Source organism: Triticum urartu, chromosome 1A (assembly GCF_056163025.1).
Source record: "Triticum urartu cultivar PI428250 chromosome 1A, HENAU_Tu73, whole genome shotgun sequence".
NCBI classification, from domain to species: Eukaryota; Viridiplantae; Streptophyta; class Magnoliopsida; order Poales; family Poaceae; genus Triticum; species Triticum urartu.
The window spans coordinates 525,702,245-525,724,420 of NC_141873.1; the positions used below are offsets into that span (position 1 = coordinate 525,702,245).

Genomic DNA, 22,176 nt, shown 5'->3' on the forward strand with positions numbered 1-22,176 from the left:
TCCTCCACCCTCGTGGGCCCCCTGTTGCTCCACCGACATACTCCTTCCTCCTATATATACCTACGTACCCCCAAACGATCAGAGACGGAGCTAAAACCCTAATTCCACCGCCGCAACCTTCTGTATCCATGAGATCCCATCTTGGGGCCTGTTCCAGAGCTCCGCCGGAGGGGGCATCCATCACGGAGGGCTTCTACATCAACACCATAGCCTCTCCGATGAAGTGTGAGTAGTTTACCTCAGACCTTCGGGTCCATAGTTATTAGCTAGATGGCTTCTTCTCTCTTTTTGGATCTCAATACAATGTTCTCCCCCTCTCTTGTGGAGATCTATTCGATGTAATCTTCTTTTTGCGATGTGTTTGTTGAGACCGATGAATTGTGGGTTTATGATCAAGATTATCTATGAACAATATTTGAATCTTCTCTGAATTCTTTTATGTATGATTGATTATCTTTGCAAGTCTCTTTGAATTATCAGTTTGGTTTGGCCTACTAGATTGATCTTTCTTGCAATGGGAGAAGTGCTTAGCTTTGGGTTCAATCTTGCGGTGTCCTTTCCCAGTGACAGTAGGGGCAGCAAGGCACGTATTGTATTGTTGCCATCGAGGATAACAAGATGGGGTTTTTATCATTTTGCATGAATTTATCCATCTACATATGTCATCTTGCTTAAGGCGTTACTCTGTTTTCATGAACTTAATACTCTAGATGCATGCTAGATAGCGGTCGATGAGTGGAGTAATAGTAGTAGATGCAGGCAGGAGTCGGTCTACTTGTCTCAGACGTGATGCCTATACACATGATCATACCTAGATATTCTCATAATCATGCTCAATTCTCTCAATTGCTCAACAGTAATTCGTTCACCCACCGTAAAATACTTATGCTCTTGAGAGAAGCCACTAGTGAAACTTATGGCCCCCGGGTCTATCTTCATCATATTAATCTTCAAATACTTAGTTATTTACTTTGCTTTTATTTTACTTTGCATCTTTATCACAAAAATACCAAAAAAATATTCTATCATATCTATCAGATCTCACTCTCGTAATTGACCGTGAAGGGATTGACAACCCCTTATTGCGTTGGTTGCGAGGAGTTATTTGTTTTGTGCAGGTACGGGGGACTCGCGCGTAGCCTCCTACTGGATTGATACCTTGGTTCTCAAAAATTGAGGGAAATACTTACGCTACTTTGCTGCATCATCCTTTCCTCTTCAAGGAAATCCAACGCAGTGCTCAAGAGGTAGCAGCATCCATCACACTTTTTTATTGTTGTGTGGGACCATTTCTATAGTGTTTTCTCTCATCTATCATACATTCTGTACTGACTAGGTTTCATTCAAATAAATAGATGCCTAATGCATGTTGAAATAAAAGTTTGTTTTGCATTCAGTTTGCACAATTGTGCTTTTTTGACAAGATCTTTAAAACAAGACCAATATTGAGTATATTTCCAGAAATTAATTTTTGACAACTAAATCACCATGCTTCAAACTTATTCCATACATATTTATTAATTCCATGTGAAAAAAATTAATAATGTGTTTCGCAAAAAAATATCTTATTGTTTCACTATGGCTCCCCATGTTCCGTTGCATTTCATAATGATACACTGTGTGCAAATGTGTATCAAACTGATTCTTAGTAATCTAAAAGTTTGTAAATATGAATATATTTTATTGTAACAAAACTTTGACCTTATCTAGTATTTAACAAAACATAGCATAGATATGTGTACTTTTGTAGTGTTTCATATGTTTCAGAATTTAAATTTTAAAATTTATTGAAATATTTTCAAAAGTGTTCTCATTTCAAAGGTCTAGTCATCAAAAACACAAATATGAAAGCATATCATAAATTGTACTTTTGGTTCAAAAGATAAATTAGATTTGAACCTAAAAATAAAATGAAAAAGCATGGGATGGTGGAGCATAGGTGAAACAGTGTACTTGCATGGGATGAGAGAAAGAACTAACTAACTACCATCGGTATAAATGCATGGCATCGGATCTCCAAGCAAACCAACGGTGCATGCATGCACGGTACCTCCCGTGCATGGGAGATTAGCTTTTCTCTACTGGCAAAGCATATTGCTTCTCCAGATGACAAAAGCTTTTCTATGTCGTTAACATTTGGTTCTCTCAAGTACCCGGTCCAAATACCCCTTTTGTCCGGGTGCCCGGGGTTGCGGCTGTGCAACGGCCATTTTCCCCACGGGTGTATAAATACCCCCTTCTTCCTCCTAACCCTAATATGTACCCAAGCTTTGTTCCACCATTTCCTAGCATCAAAAAGCTTGAGATCTCCTTCCCCAACCACCCAAACCCCACAATACTTTGGCGATAGGAGGACCCGATCTACACTTCCACCAAACTGTTTTGTGTTCCCCAACTTCTACATCAACATCAACTTGTTGCTCTTGGTGTTTGGGCACCTAGACAGAGGAGGTCACGGGAGCCACAATCCATTGTGGTGAAATTTCGTGGTGGTGTTGGGAGCCTCCAATTAAGTTATGGGAGAGCTCCAACCTTGTTTGTAAAGGTCTCAGTTGCCGCTTTCAAGGGCACCGCTAGTGGATTCAGGATACCTTGTATTGTGCGTGAGTGTGAGGAGAATAAGGTGGTCATAGGGACGTTTGGGGGAGCATTGTGCCTCCACACTTCTCCAACGGAGATGTACCTCCCCAAAAGGATGAAACTTCGGCAACACACTCTCGTCTCCATCGAGTTCAGGTGCGGTTATTTAGGTCCTTTACTTTGTGCTTGTTATTACCTTGTTGTTGTTGTTGTTGTTGTTGAGCTTGTCATATATGTTGGTCACCTAGTTGCATATCTAGACAACCTTATTATTTTGTTGAGCCTAAAGTTTGTCAAAAGAGTTAAAGTTCTGTTAGTCAGCTATTCACCCCCCTCCCCCTCCTTCAGACTTTTTAATTGATGTTTTGACGGGAACTCCGAGTGATTTATGGCCCGTGTAGGCGTTTAGGAATATTCTAGCCGCATCATAGGAAAAAAATTGAAAGAGAGAGAGTTGTGGTGAATTCGGTTATCATGATATTAACACACTCCCTTTAATTATTATTTTTGAATTTTTGCTTCCTTAAATTTGAACTTGCCTATTACGGTGTTTATTGTCCTTCGATCGTGCTTTGCTTCGACATTGCTATGCAGAATTAATGCTTATGTATCTTAATGTGACTTATGTTTGTAAGATCGGGTAGATTGTCTGGTAACCACATAGCACCGTGTTTTTTATTATACTCTTGTTGTGTTGATTTTTTTTTACTCAATAGCAAAAGAAAAAAAATAAAGAAAAAATATACACATCCTGGACCCAACGTGCACCGGTCATGTGTGGCAACGGACGATGAGATGGGTCTCATCGGTCAATGCCAGCAAACAGAGCAGCGGCAGAAGTCTCGAGAGACGAGAGGACAGCGCCCATTTCAAAATTCAAAATTCGAACCACCACCAGCCCACCACAACACCCCCACCTTATAAACCCCAACCTCCAATCCTCCGTCCACCATCCGCCGCCCCCTTCCTTCCTCCAATACAACAGAGAGATCGCGCCGCCGGGGGGAGAGAGAGAGCCATGAGGAGCGGCGGCGACGTCAGGTCCTTCTTCCGGCAGCAGAAGGCCCACTCCGGCGCGGCGGCCACCAAGCCCACCGGCGGCGTCTCCAAGAAGGCGGCGCACCACCACCAGAAGCAAGCGGCGACGCGCCCGACGCCAGGTACTCCGCCGTACGCCCAATCCCAACTCCGCCGATTCGTACGCCCTGCGCGGATTGACTGCTCGATCGATCGATCTGGTGTTTATTTGTTTTTTTTCAATCTGTTGTTGCTTCTGCGGCAGATCACGGCGGCGGCGCCGACGCGGGGAGGGAGGAGGCGGAGGACGCGGAGAGGAAGGCCAGGGAGTTCGACATGGACATGCGCTACGGGCCCTGCCTCGGCCTCACCCGCGCCCAGCGCTGGCAGCGCGCCGCCGCGCTGGGCCTCGCCCCGCCGCCGCACGCGCTCTGCTCCGACGACCAGCCGTGCCTCTGGGAGGGCCGCGTCTAGACTAGAGCATCGCCCCAGGGCCCCGTCGAGTCACCGATCCCCGCCGCTGTCTCCACCTGCCATTCCTCGTGGTTCTGCCTACTGCTTCTTATGTAGCCTTGTGGCTTCTTCAGTCTTCGTGTTGTCTTCAGTCGAGTTTCCTCTGTACTTTGGGTCGATCCTGCTGGGTGCGTGCGATGCCTTGTGATCCGACGCGATGATGTATTAATCTCAGTATAATCTTTGCTGCATCTTTTTTTAGCATAAGTACAGACACAAGCGCTCATATAGACGCGCATACACTCACCCCTATGAACGCACACACGCACACCCTATCCCTATGAGCATCTCTGAGAGACTGAGCCGGCATATCATCTTGAGATTTACGAAGTCACCGTAGGCGCCTCGTCGTCGACGGGAACGTCTCCTCCCACTGAAAGCGTATCGCCGAAAATTCTGAAATAAATTCGAAAGAAGTCCACATCACCCCCTGTGGTTTCAGAAACTGGCTAACCCACCCCCCAACTCTGAAACCAGTTAACTAATCCCTTGAGATATCTAATACCAGCCAAGGCACCCCCTAATCCCAATTAAAGTGGTATCTGCCGATGGTTTTGCTTGCGTGGCTGTACAGGATGGCCACGTCGGCTTGGTAGGGTGGGTCTGAGACTTAACTGCTCCTCCGGTTTGTTTGGGCATTGTCTCCCTTATTTCCTTTCGACGAGACGGCGGCGGGGCAAGACGGGATGATCGCCGCTTGAAGGTAGCAGCGCGACGACTCCAGGAGTCCAGGTTAGGCGCTCATCTCTTTCATGCCCAGCACACACGTACTTCTCTGTGCTAACTACACATTGAAACTTGCACACCTGCAAGGCTGCAACGACCCTTTCTGAATTTAGATGTCAGACGCCAACTATATAGTCCTCGATCAGTCCGGTGACTAGTACTAACGCACCATAGTTTCACTACATACATTAACTCAGCAAACACTACTCGGGTGAAACTAAATTCAGAAAGGGTCGTTGCAGCCTTGCAGGTGTGCAAGTTTTAATGCGTAGTCAACACAGAGAAGTACGTGTGTGCTGGGCATGAAAGAGATGAGCGCCTAACCTGGACTCCTGGAGTCGTTGCGCTGCTACCTTCAAGCGGCGATCATCCCGTCTTACCCCGACGCCGTCTCGTCGAAAGGAAATAAGGGAGACGATGCCCAAACAAACCGGAGGAGCAGTTAAGTCTCAGACCCACCCTACCAAACCGACGTGGCCATCCTGTACAGCCACGCAAGCAAAACCATCGGCAGATACGACTTTAATTGGGATTAGGGGGTGCCTTGGCTGGTATTAGGTATCTTAGGGGATTAGTTAACTAGTTTCAGAGTTGGGGGGGGGGGGGGGGGGGGTTTAGCCAGTTTCTAAAACCACAGGGGGTGATGTGGACTTCTTTCAATAAATTCAGGAATAATGCGAGCACCAGGATTTGAACCTTGATGGGCTAGGGATACCACTGTCCACCTAACCAACTCAACCACAGGTTGAGTAAATCTATCTATTCCCATTACAGTCGAGTTTTTTGAGCAATATTAGTTGGAAATGCACGCGGATGACCCTGATTGAAAATTAGACTGAACGTTCTATGACCACACTAGTAGATCCAATACGAACGCTCTCAAATCAAGTCAGAAGAAAAATGCAGTTTTCTGCCACACTCAATACGAACGACTCGGATTCGATTGAAATTATTAATGCTTCTGCAGGACAAGATATAAGATTTGGGGTGAAGCTTTTGGCTATCTATGTGGAGAGTTCATCTTGGCTGGGATGATAGATTGATAGGATCGGCTGAATTTATACACCATGTCTGTCAAACAACTGAGGTAGCTCATTCTTCAGCGAAATTTGCTTATGACAATAATGCTTCTTGTAATACAGGGTCAATGAACCCCCTGCATTCCTGGCGAATGCCATTGTAAACGATGTAACCACATTACCAATTCAATATAGTGGCTATGATGGCATTTCTTAAAAAAATACTGTCAAATATATCAGAGTTCATGTAGATTGCAGCGGACAAAATAAATACTAATTGAGATCTCAGTTTCGTCATTCATCCAGAGCCATTGCTCGTGACAGCACCCACAAGAACACAAAGTTACAACAGCCGCCCACATCTTAGCAGATCATAACATAAACGTGAAAATTTTGCACATTCATAACTGTTACATCACCAAAGAAAAGAAAAGGTCCACTTCTCCGGATTCTCTCGAATTTCGCTCCCGAACCCTTTGGCGGACAAACAAACTCACTTGCTACAGCATCAATCACCGTGACAGATCACACAACAGATGAGACATGCTAGGCTGGAGGTATATCATTGGTCCACAGGCTGGCGAACTAGATGCCGAATATCAAGTCCATCACATTGGTTACAATAGATTTCGCTGGCGCGGCGACACTGCCTGTTGTACGACGCCCTGCGTCTCTGATAACGTTTGTGGAAGACTTCGGATCATACGGGCGCGGCAAGGCTCCCAACTGGTTTGATGCTCCTGTGTTGCTCTTCAGGACAAGTGATTTCGAAGGAAGGGAGACCATGAAGCCTCCTTGGTTGATTCCAGCGAGCCTATCATCCAGCTGCTGCCGGTGCACTGGATCAATATGCTTTACTCCAATTATGACGCCACTGCATAGTTGGATACCATTCTTTTGAAGGGCTTTCCTTGCATCGTAAGAGTGCTGTGAAGACAATTGTCAGTTTAAGAGGGAAGGGCAGAGGAATTGATTGTCGCACCATAATGCAGAAACCTATCATGTGATGCACGGGCATAGTGGAACTGAGATAAACATTTGTAAAGAAAAGAGCTAGGTTCCGGACATCACAAATCACTTTAAATAAATCTTATCCCAGCAATCACAGGCCAGAGAAACCTATAAAAATCCACATCATGCATGAATGCACAAAGACAGATTATCCAGACTAGAACATGTGTTGTTGAAAAGCATACTCAACAGGCCAAAACCAGCTTCACTGTGTGTTTCATGTTCAAAAGATAGCCAAATCATACACCACAGCATTTACACACACGCATGGGGACCCAACTTGATGTGCACGTTGGTGTAGCTAAGAAATAGTGACACTTTCACGGAAACTGGAATAAAGAGAATGCAACCTTTAGGCTAAATCCATCTTAAAATAGGACAAAAAGGCATATCTGAGTGAAGCCATACAACATGTGAATTGAACAAGTAGACAATCATTAATTCCAAGATCATATAAGATGATGAATGGTGCCATGAAACCGAAACCGTTCAAGTATAAAGGAGCTTATACTCAAGTTTATGTCGAGTCACAGCTCATTAGGAACAAAGCAAATTAATACAACTGTTGGGAAAACATAAAAACAGGGGAACCGAAAGGTAGAACAGAAACCAGTAGCGACGGTAACTGAAGATATCGTTACCTGGTATAATATGTGGATCCAATTACCCTCTCTTGGGCCAGAGTGATGTCTCAATATAACACCACATTTTTCGAACTCTCGGAGAACGAGGTTGGTATCTCTAAGCGAGAATCTGTAGAAGGGAAAAATTAAACATCAATAAACCAATTCATCCTATATAAGGCACGCAACAAAAACGCTAAGTGACGGCTCCTGCTTTCTCGGGCAGGGTGTACAAACTTAACAAAAATGAAAGTGCACTAGCACTATAGAGTCCGGTATATCCAGTTGCTAGGACAAGCACTATGATCGATTTTGCTGTTGCTCATGGACATGGACAGGAGCAAGCACATGGCAGGGCCATGAACCTGCCATGAACCTACGCAAAGCAGCAAATTTTTCAGCTCCATGGCTACATGTCCAGCGGTCACCAAGATACTACTACTTGCAGAACTGAATCTACCATGCGCATGCCGCAGGCTACAGCTTCCTCAAAAGACAAGTAAAGAAGAGCATCATGGTTTCCTCACCCGAATACAGTGACCCACTCCTCGCCATCTGCCTTCCCTTCGCTGGCCGGAGCCGCGGGCTCCGTCCTGGCAGCCTCCGTCGCCGGGGTCACGGGCGACGGCGCCTCGGCGGCCACGGACGTGGCCGTCGGGGGAGGAGGAGTGCAGGGGCTGGAGGGCGGGGGCAGCGCGAGCAGCTCCTTGCGGGGCGGCTCGACGACCCCGTCCATGGGGGATCCGTGGGCGGAGGCCTTGCCGCGGGAGCGGTCCCATGAGGGCGAGCGGCTGCCTGCCCCGGCGCGGGGGGAGGGGGAGGAGGCGACGGGGAGGAGGTCGGAGGCGGTGGGGTCGGGCGAGAAGTCGGCGGCGGCGAAGCGGTCGTCGAGCGTGAAGAGGGGCGGGGGCGGCGGCGTGGCGGAGGGCGGGGCGGCGGCCGCGGGGGAGGCGAAGCGGGAGCCGCCGCTGCGGTGGGACGGGATGGGGGAGGCGAGGTCGCGGAAGAAGGGCGACTGGCGCGCCGCGCGGCCGCCCCGGCGCGCGGCGGCGGGGGTCCGGGAGGAGGAGGGGGACGGGGAGGAGGCCATGTGGGCGCGGCGCGGGCGGCGCGGGGGTTGAGGGTTTGGAGCTGGACTCGGCCGGGCGGGCGGGCGGGCTGGGTGGGTGTCCGTTGCCGAGCGGGTCGATCGGGTGGATGCCTGCCCGCCCGTGGTGGCGGTATGCTTTTATTGGGCCGCGCCCGTCCCGTTGCTTGCGAGGCTGGCAAAGGGCGAGGTCCGGCCCGAATCCATCCGAGTTAATTTCGAGATCCTGCCAGAATACTTCATGCTCACGATTTTTTTTCCTTTTTAGCTTCATGCTCACGACTTCTCTCGAAAAAAGGAAGAAAAAAAAACTAGATGTTCACGAGGAAGGAAAGGAGAAGATCAAAGTTTACATACACATTTGGGGCGGAGAATGCAACACAAAACGGTCCAGGAATCCTGCCGTGTAGCGGAGATGCCACGAGTGCTTGAGAAGACAGGGCTACCATATTACCATGGAAGAGGATAAACACATGTTTGAGGTTTCCTCTTGGGCGCACACACACACACGCACACGGTGCAAGCGATCCATTACTTTTACTTGGGGGGAGAAGATAACCTACAGTTTGGGATTACAAATGCTTGTCCCGTGTCGCGGAAAGGGAACCAAAAAAACAAAAGCAAAGCTGTGTTGCACTATCATCATCATCATCATCATCATCAAGAGGTAACCGAAAAAGTATTCGCGGGCGGTGGCATTTCAAACCAAGCACTAGAGTCTGCAGAGCTGGGTCAGAAGAATCAAGCGATGCATGAGGTGTGGGTACAGCAAATGGATTCTGGCCTTCAACTGCGAGCCAACAAACATAGTCTTCCAGGATGGGACTACAGTGGATGTTCTGCAGTCAGATGAAGAGAAAAAACCAAAGTTAGCAGACTAGTTATCAGAAGCAATACCAAAGATGCAACTCGCATCGCCAGCACTCTGGCTGCTGCCTGGTCCTGTAGGGACTCTAAAACTTGGTGAATATTCATGAATCACGAGCTTTCAGAATTCATAATATAAAAGGTCCTAAATGTTTGCAAGGGGAAAAGCATCAGGAAGAAGTGAGGAATAGACTAACCATGCCCGAGATGCGGCTTACAGTAGGCGCAATTTCCCGGTAACTGAATCTATGTCTGCTTTCCTCCCTGCACCACAACAATATCATGCTATATTATGCTCTGCCATTCTGCCAAATAGAAAAGTATTGCCAGGCTTCACGGGGTATCGGTTTGATAACTACTATCACTCTATCAGTAGCACATACTCCATAAAGAATCTGAGGACCATACTCTTGTAACAGAATTAGCACAAGGTGAGAAATTTTGGACTCGTGAAAAAGATCTGAGTAGCTAAGAGAATAAAACAGCATACTTCTGATTGAGAAACTAACCTGGCCCTACTGCAAGAACTGTCTTAGACCCAGCCACTACCTACAAAGAGAATCAGAATTGGTAACCATCACTTGATCAGGGTAAATGAGATTAGAATCAAGAATGATAGTAGGTAATGATCAGGGTAAATGGGATCACAATCATTCGATATATACAATAGATAACTGCCATATTAGTTTTTTACTTTACTTAAGCAATAACTGCTACTCCATCTCAACTATTTATTTGTTACTTTAATACTTTGCTGTAGCATCTCTCATCTCAACTATTTGTTTGTTTTGCGTTGAAAGAGAGATGCTACAGCATAAGTATTAAAAAGAATCAATCTATGAATTTGAATCGTTGGCTATAACATAAGCATCAATATGAACACCCGGAAGGATAAGTCTGGCTCAAAATTGATCAACAAAGTGCATTATGTCAGTAAGAAATTTACCCTAATCACAATTAGTCAAGAGTTATTGAGATTCAGACATTCATTATCACTTTGATACGTTGAATGGTCAGAAGGACGTTTCGCAATTGATCACAGAGGGCTATTTTTACAGGCAGTAGATAAGCAACTTGTCCTCCCAAAGAAACACCAGCACAGATGAAACATATTCGTAGGCAAAAGCATAAAACAAACCTGTGTGCGGCCTGCATCTGCAACAACAAAAGTTGGGATACCTCGGTATTCTGCAGTTTCCTTTATCCTGTTCCTGATAATACACAAGTGGGAAAAGAAAGTGCTACATCATAATCCAGCAAATACTGTTCAAAGAAATACAAACCCTGGAAGAGATATGGCATACATTTCCTGTTGATTCTTGCATGTCAGAACAATCTTAGCTTGTCCAAACTGCTCCCATTGTCTCAAAATAACCCGGTTGCTACAAAGGGATATATCAGATGAATCATTAATGATTCTGGACAAACAGCTCCTTGACACTGACACCTCTAATCTTGCCAGAGCTTTAGGAGTCTAGTACAATTTGAACTTCAAGGACACTATGATCGTTCTTTGCTTTCATAAGAAAGTATATGACATAGTCCTGATAAAGAAGAGCACTAATTAAAGGCCATTCTATTGTGATTAATCAATCACTCCGCTTTTCAGTCCACTTAGGCATCCTTTACTTAAGAAAAAACTTTAACTTGTCTCTACTGCATCACTTGTTCTTAAAAAAGGCCCGCTTTCACTGAAAACATAACCAAAAACAAAACTGAGACTTTCTTTAAAGATTATGCTCTGGGGACTCGTCTGATGGATGATAGAATACTTAGGCTAGCATTTATAACTCGAAGTTAAATATAATAGCCACCCATGCAACATACTTCGATTTACGAGCCTTTGATGCTAAATCAAGTGTGACACTGAATCCCGTGCAAAAATACAGACAACAAACTCGCATAGTACTAATATAATGAATAAATTTCAACTTCATTCAATATGTACCAGAATTTCTAACAAGGTCAAACCAACCCTACTTGTCCCTAGGCAGGCTAAAAGTCTGTGGGAAATATCTACATCCTTTAATTAGAACTACCTAATGAAGCAAGATGGCAAACTGCATTAGCACCTTGCCAACAGATCGGCGTACAAGCCAGTTGCTGCATCTGCAAAATAAATTGCAATGAATTAAAAGCATAACCGATGTACATTGGCTACAAATTGTACTGAGTAGTGAGTACACCAAAAAATAACACAGCTATCTACAGAATTCTTTATTTACTTTAGTACACAGATGTCAAGAGAGGTCGGCGTAGACTGAATTTGACATGGGAGGAGTCCGTAAAGAGAGATCTGAAGGATTGGAGTATCACCAAAGAACTAGCTATGGACAGGGGTGTGTGGAAGCTTGCTATCCATGTGCCCGAACCATGAGTTGGTCGTGAGATCTTATGGGTTTCACCTCTAGCCTACCCCAACTTGTTTGGGACTAAAGGCTTTGTTGTTGTTGTACACAGACGGCTTAAACTAGAGTTGTTCTGGCTAGAAGTTGGTTGTTGCAGAATTGGACAAGCAATCAGTTTTATTTGAGCAAAGTACTACAGTCTTCTGGTTGGGATAAGTCAAACAGAACAGATGTACCAAGATACAAATGCTCACACTAAGAGCCCGGGAAATGGAACTTACGGGCACATTGAGACGCTATTTTCCCAGCCCCCATCTTAAGATCCTGACGCACTACTAAAACCTGCAAACAGCAGTGTCGAAACTCAGTGCAAGTTCAGACATAAAATCATGGTATTCCAACAGAAAACCAAGAGTAATTGTAAACACAGCCTAAGTGATCAGTATTACCCACTCCTGTAAATATGTTAATCGGCCATAAAGTCATGTTTACATCATCACCATTCATCATCATCCTTACATGTAAGACCATCTGAAATTTTTGGTAGAACCTATATCCTGTACTAGTCATTCACTGACTCTAACTTGACAAATTTAAATGCGCGAGTACTACTCCCCCACAAACAACTCCCAGTTCTGCCTGAGGCAAAGCTCAGCCGAGAGCCAAGGCAGAGCAAATGGTGTGACATGGAGCATGACAATTATGTTTCAACATGATGAGATAATCTAGTTTGTTGATCAGTAGCAATGGGCAGGTGCTTAGCTAGTACTGTATGTCCTCACCTACGAATTCATGTAGAAAAATAACAAAACACGTGACAGCTGAGTGCTAGGTCGTAACCCTTGGAGTTAATCAATCAGATACGGAATTGTGGACTGTACACGGTCGTTTCAGATCAACGGGTGGGATAAAATCATGTGGATGTCGCACTGTCAGTATAGCAAGGCGAGGTTCATCTTACCATCTTGAGCTCTTCGCCTGGGGCTGGGGCGGCGGAGGAACCGGCGGCCGCCCGCTTGGAGCCCCGTGGCGCCGGGGCAGACGGGAGGCTAAACCTCGGCCTCCAGGAGGAGGAGAGGTCGAGGAGGAGGCCGAGGAGGAACCCGATGGCCAGGCCCGGGAGGAAGTTGGCCGGGCGGATGCCCGCCGCGAGCCACGGCTCCTCGTCCTGCCAAGGGGGAAACAGAAAAGAGGGTTAGGGTTCAGGAGCGGAGTCGCGGGGGCTGGTGGCAGAATCAGCGGGGGCGGACGCCGCAGTCCGGTGGGTGCGTGGCGCTCACCTTCCTCTTGCCGCCGTGGTTGGGGTTTCGCCGCGGCGGAGCAGCCATGGATTGGACTTGGAGGAGGCAGAGCGGAGAGGCAGTGCTGTGTTGAACTGAACTGTTTTTTTAGGGGGGGTTGATAACGTCGTCGTGTTACTCGATACGTGGGCCAGCAGTTTACTATTGTGTAATGGGCCGGCCCATCCCACACGCCGTGGGCGAGCGCCCGGTCCGTCCGCCTCCGCCTCGCAGGAGGCGAGACATAAACGTGCCCGATTACTCCCTCGTCTCTCTCTATCCGTCGCAGACTCGCAGCCGGAAAATTGCCCCGATCTTTATTTCACGCTCCTCGGCGGCGAAGCTCCTGTCGCCAGAGACACGGACGAACACGTCGCGCAGAGCAAGGCCAAGCCCCACGCCGGCTTGTGCTTCGCCCCCATGAACGCCGATCGAACAGACGAGGAGAAGATGGAGGCCCTCTCCCTCGCCGTTCGGAGCGGGACAAAGGCCGGCATGGAGGTCGAGCAGATCCTCTCCCTCGCCACAAACTATGTGAACAACAACGCCGATTTGGCCTGCCACGTCCTCGTGCAGAGCGGGATACCAGCCGACGCTGTCCTCTCGGCGGCCATGAAAACGGGGCTAATGGCCAGAGAGAAGGTGTACGCTACCCTGCTGGAGCAGCTACTCGCCTCCTTCGCTAATCCATTGGAGGACACCCAGCTGAGGGAGTGGGAGTGCCCCCCCAGACCCCACTATTCTCTCACCGAGAAGAGGAGCGGTCCAAGACAGGACCCCAAATGCCCCTTCTTTCTCATCAATGCGAAGGTATCGGCCAAGACGGCGCGGATATCGTGGTCGATGAAGAAGTATCCCCGCTTCCCCCGGGAGCGAGCGATGCACGATGCTTTACGTGTCGCACGCCTGGGCACAGGAACTCAGGGATTTCATGTAGAGCAGGCAGGGGAAGGCGGGCAGCCAGGTGCCCTCTCCTACTTCATCGATGCCACATATAGCGGGTGCCGCGCCCCAAGGAGGGCATCTTCGAGGAAGGCTCCTCCGTGCCCCTCAGGGAGGTCGCCGTCATCAAGAGGTTGCCCAGCGGTGATGGGATTTCTGTCATGTCCTATGTTCATGGGCTTGGTGTTAAGCTTGACGATATCCTCTTCGTGCTGCACGTCCCGTCTGCCGCCATGCCCCTGAGATTTACCGAGCAGTCATTTTATGTCTCTGAAAACTTCGAGGAGATTCCACTGTACGCCCCGGCTGGTCTTGATTTCATAGACATCAATGTCCCCGTCAAGAATCTGATCATGAAACTTTACCAGCTGTATTTACAAGAGGAGCAAGAGAAAAATAGTAAGCGTGAGAAACATGATCATCGGGGGAGTGAAGAGCTGGTGTGCCAGCAAGAGGAGGAGCTCATGCTCCAAAGACATGAGCAAGAGGGGGAGAAGCTGGAGCGCCTGCGGAGGAGAAGGGAGGAGAGCAAGAAACATAGAGATCTACGCAAGGAAATGAAGGAAGCGGTTCATCGGATCAAGGATACAGCAAGGACTTCAGAAGAAGAAGAAGAGCAGCATGATGAGGAGTATGACCCAATGCTTTTGCCGTTCCTGTTTCAGGAAGAATGTGGTTTGGTGAAACCATTCAAAAGAGCTGTGCCAAAGTGAGAAGAGGCACGACAGATAGCTTGTATAGCTCTTAAGTTGCAGGCTTCGCATGATTGATGATTTAGTTATGTAAATTATGGCTTGTATTGTACTGCATTGGATTATTGGATGCATTGGGGAAACTACATGCTGATTTACATTTTTTTGTGAGAGACTTCCAATCTATTCATCTTCAATCATGACAGTACAAAGAATAATAGAGGTAATAAAAATTACAACCATGTCCATGGACCATCTAGCGACGTCTACAAGCACTGGAGCGAGCCGAAGGCGCCGTCGTCATCGCCTCTCCCTCATCAGAGTCGGGCAAACCTTGTTGTAGTAGACAGTCAGGAAGTCGTCGTGTTAAGGCTCCATAGAACCAGCACACCAGAGTATCAACCATCGCCGATGAAGAAAGTCATAGATCAGAAGAACCAAACCTATAAACGCCTAAACGAAGACGAACGAAGAACGGATCCAAATAGATCCACCGAAGACCAACACCGACCGAATCCCGCAAAATCCGACGGAGACAAACCTTCACATGCCCTCCGACGATGCTAGACGCATCATCGGGATGGGGATAGAACGTGGGAGACATTATTCCAACTAAGGGACGTCGCCGCCGCCACACAGCCCCAACCAAGGCGCTGACTCTAAGAGCATCTCCAGCCGCGCCCCCAACAAGGCCCCCCAGGCGACTTTTCGGCCGCCGGCGTCGAAAAATCGGCCCAGTCGCGCCCCCAAGGGCCCATTTTTCACCGGCTCGGGCCGAAATTGGCGCCGGCGTACCCAACCCGAATCCGGCGCGCTGGGGGACGCTCGGGGGCGCCGTGCGAATCGTTTTTGGCGCGAAAGAGCAGCGGGCCCTCCTTGCCAGCAACTCGTCTCTCTTCCCGCCGCTTCGTCATCCTCATCGCCTCGTTTCCCGCGGCGAATCAATGCCAAAGCTGCCGCGCGCTGCCGCGTCGGCCAGCCTCCTCCATTGATGCCTCAACGGCGGCGCAGTGAAGACCGGACGACGCGCGTCCCCTCGCCCGCCACGTGCACGCGGCGGCCACGCATACGCGCGGCGCCTCCGCCTATATAAGCCGACCCCCAGCGCGCCGGTGGCACGCACAGACTCCACCGCTGACGCGCCATTTCTCCCCCTTCCTCCCTCTCCTCTCGCCGTCTCCGTTCAAAGCATGGCCGAGCGCTTCCCAGGCGACGATGCGGCGGCGAACGGGTTCGGCCGCCGCCACCTTCACGAGGACGAAGCTCGGCTCCTCTTTGAGGCCGAGTACCCGGTCCCGCCGGACATGCTGGTGCCCGGGACGTGGAGAATCAGCGTCGGCGGGGTCCCGGTGCCACCACCGCCCACCGGGGCGGCCTGGGTGCGGAGATCGCGCGTATCCGCGCCTCCCTGCCGCGGGCGGCGAGGGAGGGGCCACGCTATGCCCCAACAGCCCGCTCTGGGAGCCATACTTCCGCCGCCGCCACGCCGAGCAGCTCGAGGCCTCCAACGGCATCATGCCCTCCGGAAGGCTCAACTCTGAGGGGCGGCACCGATGGTGGGGCGTGCCCGGCCGCACACTGGAGGCCGTCTTCGAGTACATCGAGGGCGGCAACACGCCGAGGCTGGAGTACCCCGCTCCCCGTCCTTCTCTCGCCAACGTGGGAGCTCGTGGACGCCGAGGCGCATGGACCCCGGGGCGTCCTCCTCCTTGTCCGGCTCTCCCTGCCTCCGCCCCATCAAGCCGGAGCCCCAGGACACGCCTGTCAGCCGGCGCACCCGCAGCTCCGGCGTCCGCATCGGCGACTCCACCCCCGCCTCTGGCCACCTCGTCCTTGTCGCGCCCAATCCGGAGCCCGACCTTCCCCCGGAGTACGAGGAGATAACCCGGCGCGGCTTCTCCGACGAGGACGCCCTACAGTGGGCGCGCGACGACTACCTCTGCGACGAGATGGTCCGGCAGCGCCGGGCCTTGGAGTAGATAGCCGCCCGCAAACGTGGCGCGAGGACGAGCACGGCGTCGTGATCCTCGACAGCGACGACGACGAGGACGCCCCTGGACCGTCCAACCTGCCGCGCCAACCGGGGGAGGGTTGCAGCAGGGACGGCGGCCGCGGCGGAGGTGACGACGACGACGGCGGTGATTACACGCGGTTCTACAGCCTCCTCGGCATGTAGAACTGTAAGGGCGGCGGGCGGCGAGGAGCGGCGAGGGAGACGGCGAGGAGCAGACTAGTAGCGTTTTTTTCTTTTTTGTAAAATATTTTAAATATGAACGAACTCGCCGAAGTTTGGTTGAATTTGCGTCGTGTTTGTGCCGGAACTTACACTTTCAAAAAAACGTGGGCGCCGCGACTGGGGGGCATCACGCCCCAGCACGCGGTTAGCGCCGGTGCGCTCCCAGGGGGCGATTTATAGCGCCTCCTGGGGGCCCAACGGCTGGAGATGCTCTAACAAGAACGAGAACGGGTCCCTCCCGCCAGTGGGGGGGGGGGGGGGGCGAGATCCTCCGCACCTCCCTGGCCTAGATGCCATCAGAGATGGGATGGACCGGCGGCGGCGGCAACGGGAGGACAAGAGCTTTTCTTGTGGAAGAGGAAAGAGATCTCTAAGAATACGTGTCCACTGATTTACATATTAGATAGTAAAAACTATCTGGATTGCACCCAAATTAGAAATTATCGTATTTACTATAGAGAAACGTCTAACAGCTCCCGGGTGCTCCCACACCCTCATGAATAATAAATTCATATAAAATTGAAAACAATCAAAAAAATCTGAAACTTTTAGGGATCAAAGATTATCAAAGGTTTAATGTTCCTGCAAAGTTTCAGCAACAAATAACCTTCGTGGAGCCCTCACAAAAAAAATCACTGCTCAAAAATGTACATAAACTTTGAAACATGATTTTGTTTTTTTATTTGAGTACTCTTCGAATGTTATTTTTAGCTAAGACTTTGCAAGATCATCAAAAGTTTCATGATATTCGATGTCCCAAAGTTTCAGATTTTTTTGATTTTTTTTGAATTTGTTTTGAATTTACTGTTCATAGAGGGTGTAGGGCACCCGGGTGCTGAAAATCCTATCTCTTATTATACATTTATTATAATGTTAGGCTCTGTTTGGAGCTTTTAATGAAAAAAAAACCACAACTTTTGAAGTTACTAAGACTACTTTCTTTCTGTAAAAACTTGCAAAACAATGGAGTGTTTTACACCGGCAGTATTTAGCAGATAACTTAGAGACATGCTATTAATGTTGATTACATTTTAAAAAGGAACGGTATGCATGTTGAACACCCAAGTCAAAGTGTGTTGTTTGCTCATCTTCTTATGCATCTTAATACTTTGCACAGATAGTTCGCTTATTGATATGTATCTATACATCTGTAAGATGTTTTCTTTTTGTAGTACAAGCACCTCCCTTCTTCCTGCTGGTAAATCCCTTGTTTGCTCCTACCACTAAAATTACAATTTGTTGGCATGTTTCACAATCGTTTAGGAGTGCTAAACATCTCTTGTCCAAGACCGCTGGTGCAAGCATGGCAGACCAATGCTTCAGTCGTGTCCAGCCCAGATCAACCAGACGTAGATGGAATTGACGAGGAGGGCGATTTTTAAATACTCCAAAAAGAACCACAGAATTTAGAATACCATGGCTTGCACAGTGAAAATGTGCCTTAAGCTGGTATTTCTTGTAAGCAAATACCTCAAATTATTTTAAACTATGTCTTTTCAGGAATCATAATATGTTAGAAAACTTCAAAAATACTTTGCATCCTAGCAAGAATGTAGTTGCTTATTGTGAGCTTGTGATCTGTGCCTTTTTGACTGTTTCTTGGCTGATTTTTTTTTCAGTTTGGAGTCCGTAGTAATTATGAGTTACATTTAAATCCTGGGTTGTAAGTAATTTAAATATGCTTGATGCTGTGTGTTGAAATATATTGCCCACCTCCCTCCATCAGTTCGAACTTTTGAATGAGTTGGCTGGAGCATGAATTCAATATGGTTTCCGAGCTAAGAGGTCTTGAGTTCAAGACCCTGCAAACGCAGTATTAAATAAAACGATTCTACGGCCTACATCGATCCCACGTCTAAGGATTAAAATAGCCTAGACGTGATGGGGAGTGTTGAAATATATTGCCCACCTTTCTCCATCAGTTTGAATTTTTGGATGGGTTGGTTGAAGCATGAATTCAATACCATGGGCAGATATGATCTGCTGAACCTCGCTGGAGGTGGAAGTGAGGCAAGGGGGGCGAGGGAACCATCCCCGGCCTCGGTGTATTTGATCATAAAGGTGCATTGTTAATCTCACTCTTAACTTATTTGATATTTAGTTCATCCTTACATAAGTTTAATAACTTACTATTTGGGTAGCTGGGGCTTATCCACTGTCCTATCTATTGTTTTTTCACTTGAGAATGAATTTATATTTGGTAGATGCAATGTTAAAGATGTTTGTTCGCAATCAGTGAATCCCATGCTAAACATTAGAAATTACACCAAGTTGACATTAAAAAATATATATACTGTAAGAGTTGAAACTGTAGTGCTCCATGTGTTTAGCCCCTTGCTTTGAATCAAACGTCATGCATCAAATCACCTCATTTTTTCAATAAAGAGCGACTTTATTATCTCAAAATGTAGCATCAAGCGGATAGAAAGCATTATAAGTAACACCCGGCCTCTGCATGACTAAGATACACATAGCCAAATCCAGAAGTCTGACAAAAATGCATGAAATAAAAATCGACAAATCGGCAACAGTAGAGTCCTTTAGACCAACACTATGCCTATGTCGAACGGGGTGGTGTATCGATCTGTAGGTTATGCTGCCACCCATGTTGGGAAAAAACCTCCATAGCCACCCGCTCCAATCGCGTACACACCACCATGAACAGCGGTTGGTACTTCGGCCGTTGTAGTATAGCCCACGTACGTAGCGAGTGCGTATACCAGAAAATAACCTATAGAGAAGAAGCATTTTTTTTCATTAAAAACCAAATCATTTCTAGATAGACAGAGCGACCAAATTAAGGCATACACTCCCACCCTAATTAGCGTTTTGAACCTATTTGTAATGGGTCTGTCTAGAACACATTTAGATGTGACATAATTATGTCACATCTAACCTAATATCCATAATTCTGTGGTCTATTTTTTTTGTTCCAGATTTTTTCCTTGTTGTTGTGTTATTTGTGGAAGCTTATATGTGACATCCTTAGAAAACATCTAGATGTAAATTAGTCAAACTGATTTGTAATACCGTCCAATCAATGACCAAAAATATTAGCTGAGTGATAAGTTGTAACTCTTCAGGAGTCAATCAATCAGATAATGAATTGTGTACTGTACAAAATCGTCTCGGATTAGCGGATGAGATAAAATCATGTCACACCGATAGCATAACACAACGCGATTCGGCTTACCATCTTGAGCTCGGCCGCCCGCCTGCTTGGAGCCCGATGGCGCCGGGGCGGACGGGCCCGGCAGGAGGCTGAACCTCGGCCTCCAGGAGGAGGAGAGGTCGAGGAGGAGGCTGGGGAGGAACCCAATGGCGAGGCCCGGGAGGAAGTTGGCCGGACGCAGCCCCCCACGAGCCACGGCTCCTCGTCCTGCGAAGGGGGCGAAGGAGAGAGGGTTAGGGTTCATGAGCGGAGCCGCGGGGACTGGTGGCAGTGGCAGCGGGGGCGGAGGCCGGAGTCCGGTGAGTGCGTGGTTCTCACCTTCCTCCTGCCGCCGTGGTTGGGGTTTCGCTGCGGCGGAGCAGCGATGGATTGGGAGCAGAGGGGAGAGGCAGTGTTGTGTTGAACTGAACTTTTTCTTTTTGAAATTAGTATTTTCAAAATGTTCGGATTTTGTGATTAGATCCGAACGAACTGGATCCCATTCCAATCGATCGCTCGTTCGACCGGCGAAGCCGCACCGACGCACAACACCCACTAAACCAACTCGGCAATGTCACGTTATTTATTTGACAGCTCTAATTCTTCCTTTAATAGTATACAACATTTCTTTTTCTTTTCCCAACCGGCACCTGATTGTCCCCTTCAATTACATGCATGGTATTTTTTTTCTCACTAAACTATTCACTTAGTGCATGGTATTTTCAATGGCTGCTAGGAATCAATGACATGCACGATTTTGTTGCTATTTTTGTAACTGAGACTTTATATCCACATGAACTTTGACCTAAAGTTGTTGGAAAATACTGCGGTAAATTATGTATGAATAACATGGTATATATGCACCGCCGACCTGATAGTTTACGTACAAACACCATAGTAAAATTTTGACCGGCATAAAAAATTGTTGAAAACATACCCTATAACGCCCTCGATGCGGCTATATCTCCCACGTGTCGAAGCACGACTTAGAGGCATAACCGCATTGAAAGCAATGTCGCAAGTGAGGTAATCTTCACACAACCCATGTAATACATAAGGGAACGAGATACATAGTTGGCTTACAATCGCCACTTCACACAATTACATGAATAAAACATTACAACATCCAAATACAATCAAGGTCCGACTACGGAACCAATATAAAAGAAGAACCCCAAAAGCGACAAAGGTCCCCGATCGACCCCAACTGGGCTCCACTACTGATCAACTGGAAACGGAACAACACTACGAACAAAGTCTTCATCGAGCTCCTCCTTGAGCTTGGTTGCGTCATCTGCACGGTTCAACGGCACCTGCAAGCTGGTTTTGGAAGTATCTGTGAGTCACGGGGACTCAGCAATCTCACACCCTCGCGATCAAGACTATTTAAGCTTATGGGTAAGGTAAAGGTATGAGGTGGAGCTGCAGCAAGCGACTAGCATATATGGTGGTTAACATATTCGCAAAAGAGAGCGAGAAGAGAAGGCAAAGCACGGTCGAGAATCTAAGATCAAGAAGTGATCCTAGAACAACCTACATCAAGCATAACTCCAACACCGTGTTCACTTCCCGAACTCCGCCGGAAAGAGACCATCACGGTAACACACGCTGTTGATTCATTTTAAATTAAGTTAAGGTTTAAGTTATCTACAACCGGACATTAACAAATTCCCATCTGTCCATAACCGCGGGCACGGCTTTCGAAAGTTCAAATCCTGCAGGGGTGTCCCAACTTAGCCCATCACAAGCTCTCACGGTCAACGAAGGAATAGACCTCCTCCCGAGACATTTCGATCAGACTCGGTATCCTGGTACAACAAGACATTTCGACAGGGTAAAACTAAACCAGCAACACCGCCCGAATGTGCCGACAAATCCCGATAGGAGCTGCACATATCTCTTTCTCAAGGCACACTCAGATGAGCCAGACGTCGGGTAGGCCAGCCCAGAGTTGCCCCTGGTAGCCCCGGACATCGCTCGGTTGGACCAACACTCAGAGGAGCACTGGCCCGGGGGGGTAAAATAAAGATGACCCTCAGGAGCGCGACTCCCAAGGGAAAGAAAAGGCTAGGTGGCGAATGGTA

At 48.0% G+C, this 22,176-nt stretch overlaps 3 protein-coding genes and 1 pseudogene across 4 annotated transcripts; 2 read left to right on the forward strand and 2 right to left on the reverse strand.

Moving 5' to 3' along the window:
* Positions 1-3,486: 3,486 nt before the first annotated feature.
* On the forward strand, positions 3,487-4,336 carry LOC125525288 (uncharacterized). The gene is made up of 2 exons (XM_048690286.2): positions 3,487-3,740; positions 3,863-4,336. Exons 1-2 carry the CDS (start codon positions 3,599-3,601, stop codon positions 4,069-4,071), a joined length of 351 nt encoding a protein of 116 aa, XP_048546243.1. The 5' UTR covers positions 3,487-3,598; the 3' UTR covers positions 4,072-4,336.
* A 1,778-nt stretch (positions 4,337-6,114) lies between these two features.
* LOC125525260 (nuclear pore complex protein NUP35) lies at positions 6,115-8,620 on the reverse strand. Its single transcript, XM_048690264.2, has 3 exons — positions 8,017-8,620; positions 7,508-7,619; positions 6,115-6,782 (listed from the first exon to the last, which is right to left on the reverse strand). Exons 1-3 carry the CDS (start codon positions 8,577-8,579, stop codon positions 6,441-6,443), a joined length of 1,017 nt encoding a protein of 338 aa, XP_048546221.2. The 5' UTR covers positions 8,580-8,620; the 3' UTR covers positions 6,115-6,440.
* A 384-nt stretch (positions 8,621-9,004) lies between these two features.
* LOC125525270 (Peptidyl-tRNA hydrolase II (PTH2) family protein) lies at positions 9,005-13,208 on the reverse strand. 2 transcript variants are annotated; one of them, XM_048690274.2, is made up of 9 exons: positions 13,072-13,208; positions 12,753-12,959; positions 12,073-12,133; positions 11,516-11,552; positions 10,748-10,825; positions 10,582-10,654; positions 9,953-9,992; positions 9,641-9,707; positions 9,005-9,415 (listed from the first exon to the last, which is right to left on the reverse strand). In XM_048690274.2, the coding sequence occupies exons 1-8, from the start codon at positions 13,117-13,119 to the stop codon at positions 9,658-9,660; spliced, it is 594 nt and encodes a 197-aa protein (XP_048546231.1). In that variant the 5' UTR covers positions 13,120-13,208; the 3' UTR covers positions 9,005-9,415; positions 9,641-9,657. The 2 variants fall into 2 exon arrangements, with proteins under 2 accessions (XP_048546231.1, XP_048546236.1); XM_048690279.2 differs by lacking the exon at positions 10,748-10,825.
* Positions 13,209-13,347: 139 nt separating this feature from the next.
* Positions 13,348-14,726, forward strand: LOC147992196 (uncharacterized; annotated as a pseudogene).
* Positions 14,727-22,176: the final 7,450 nt, after the last annotated feature.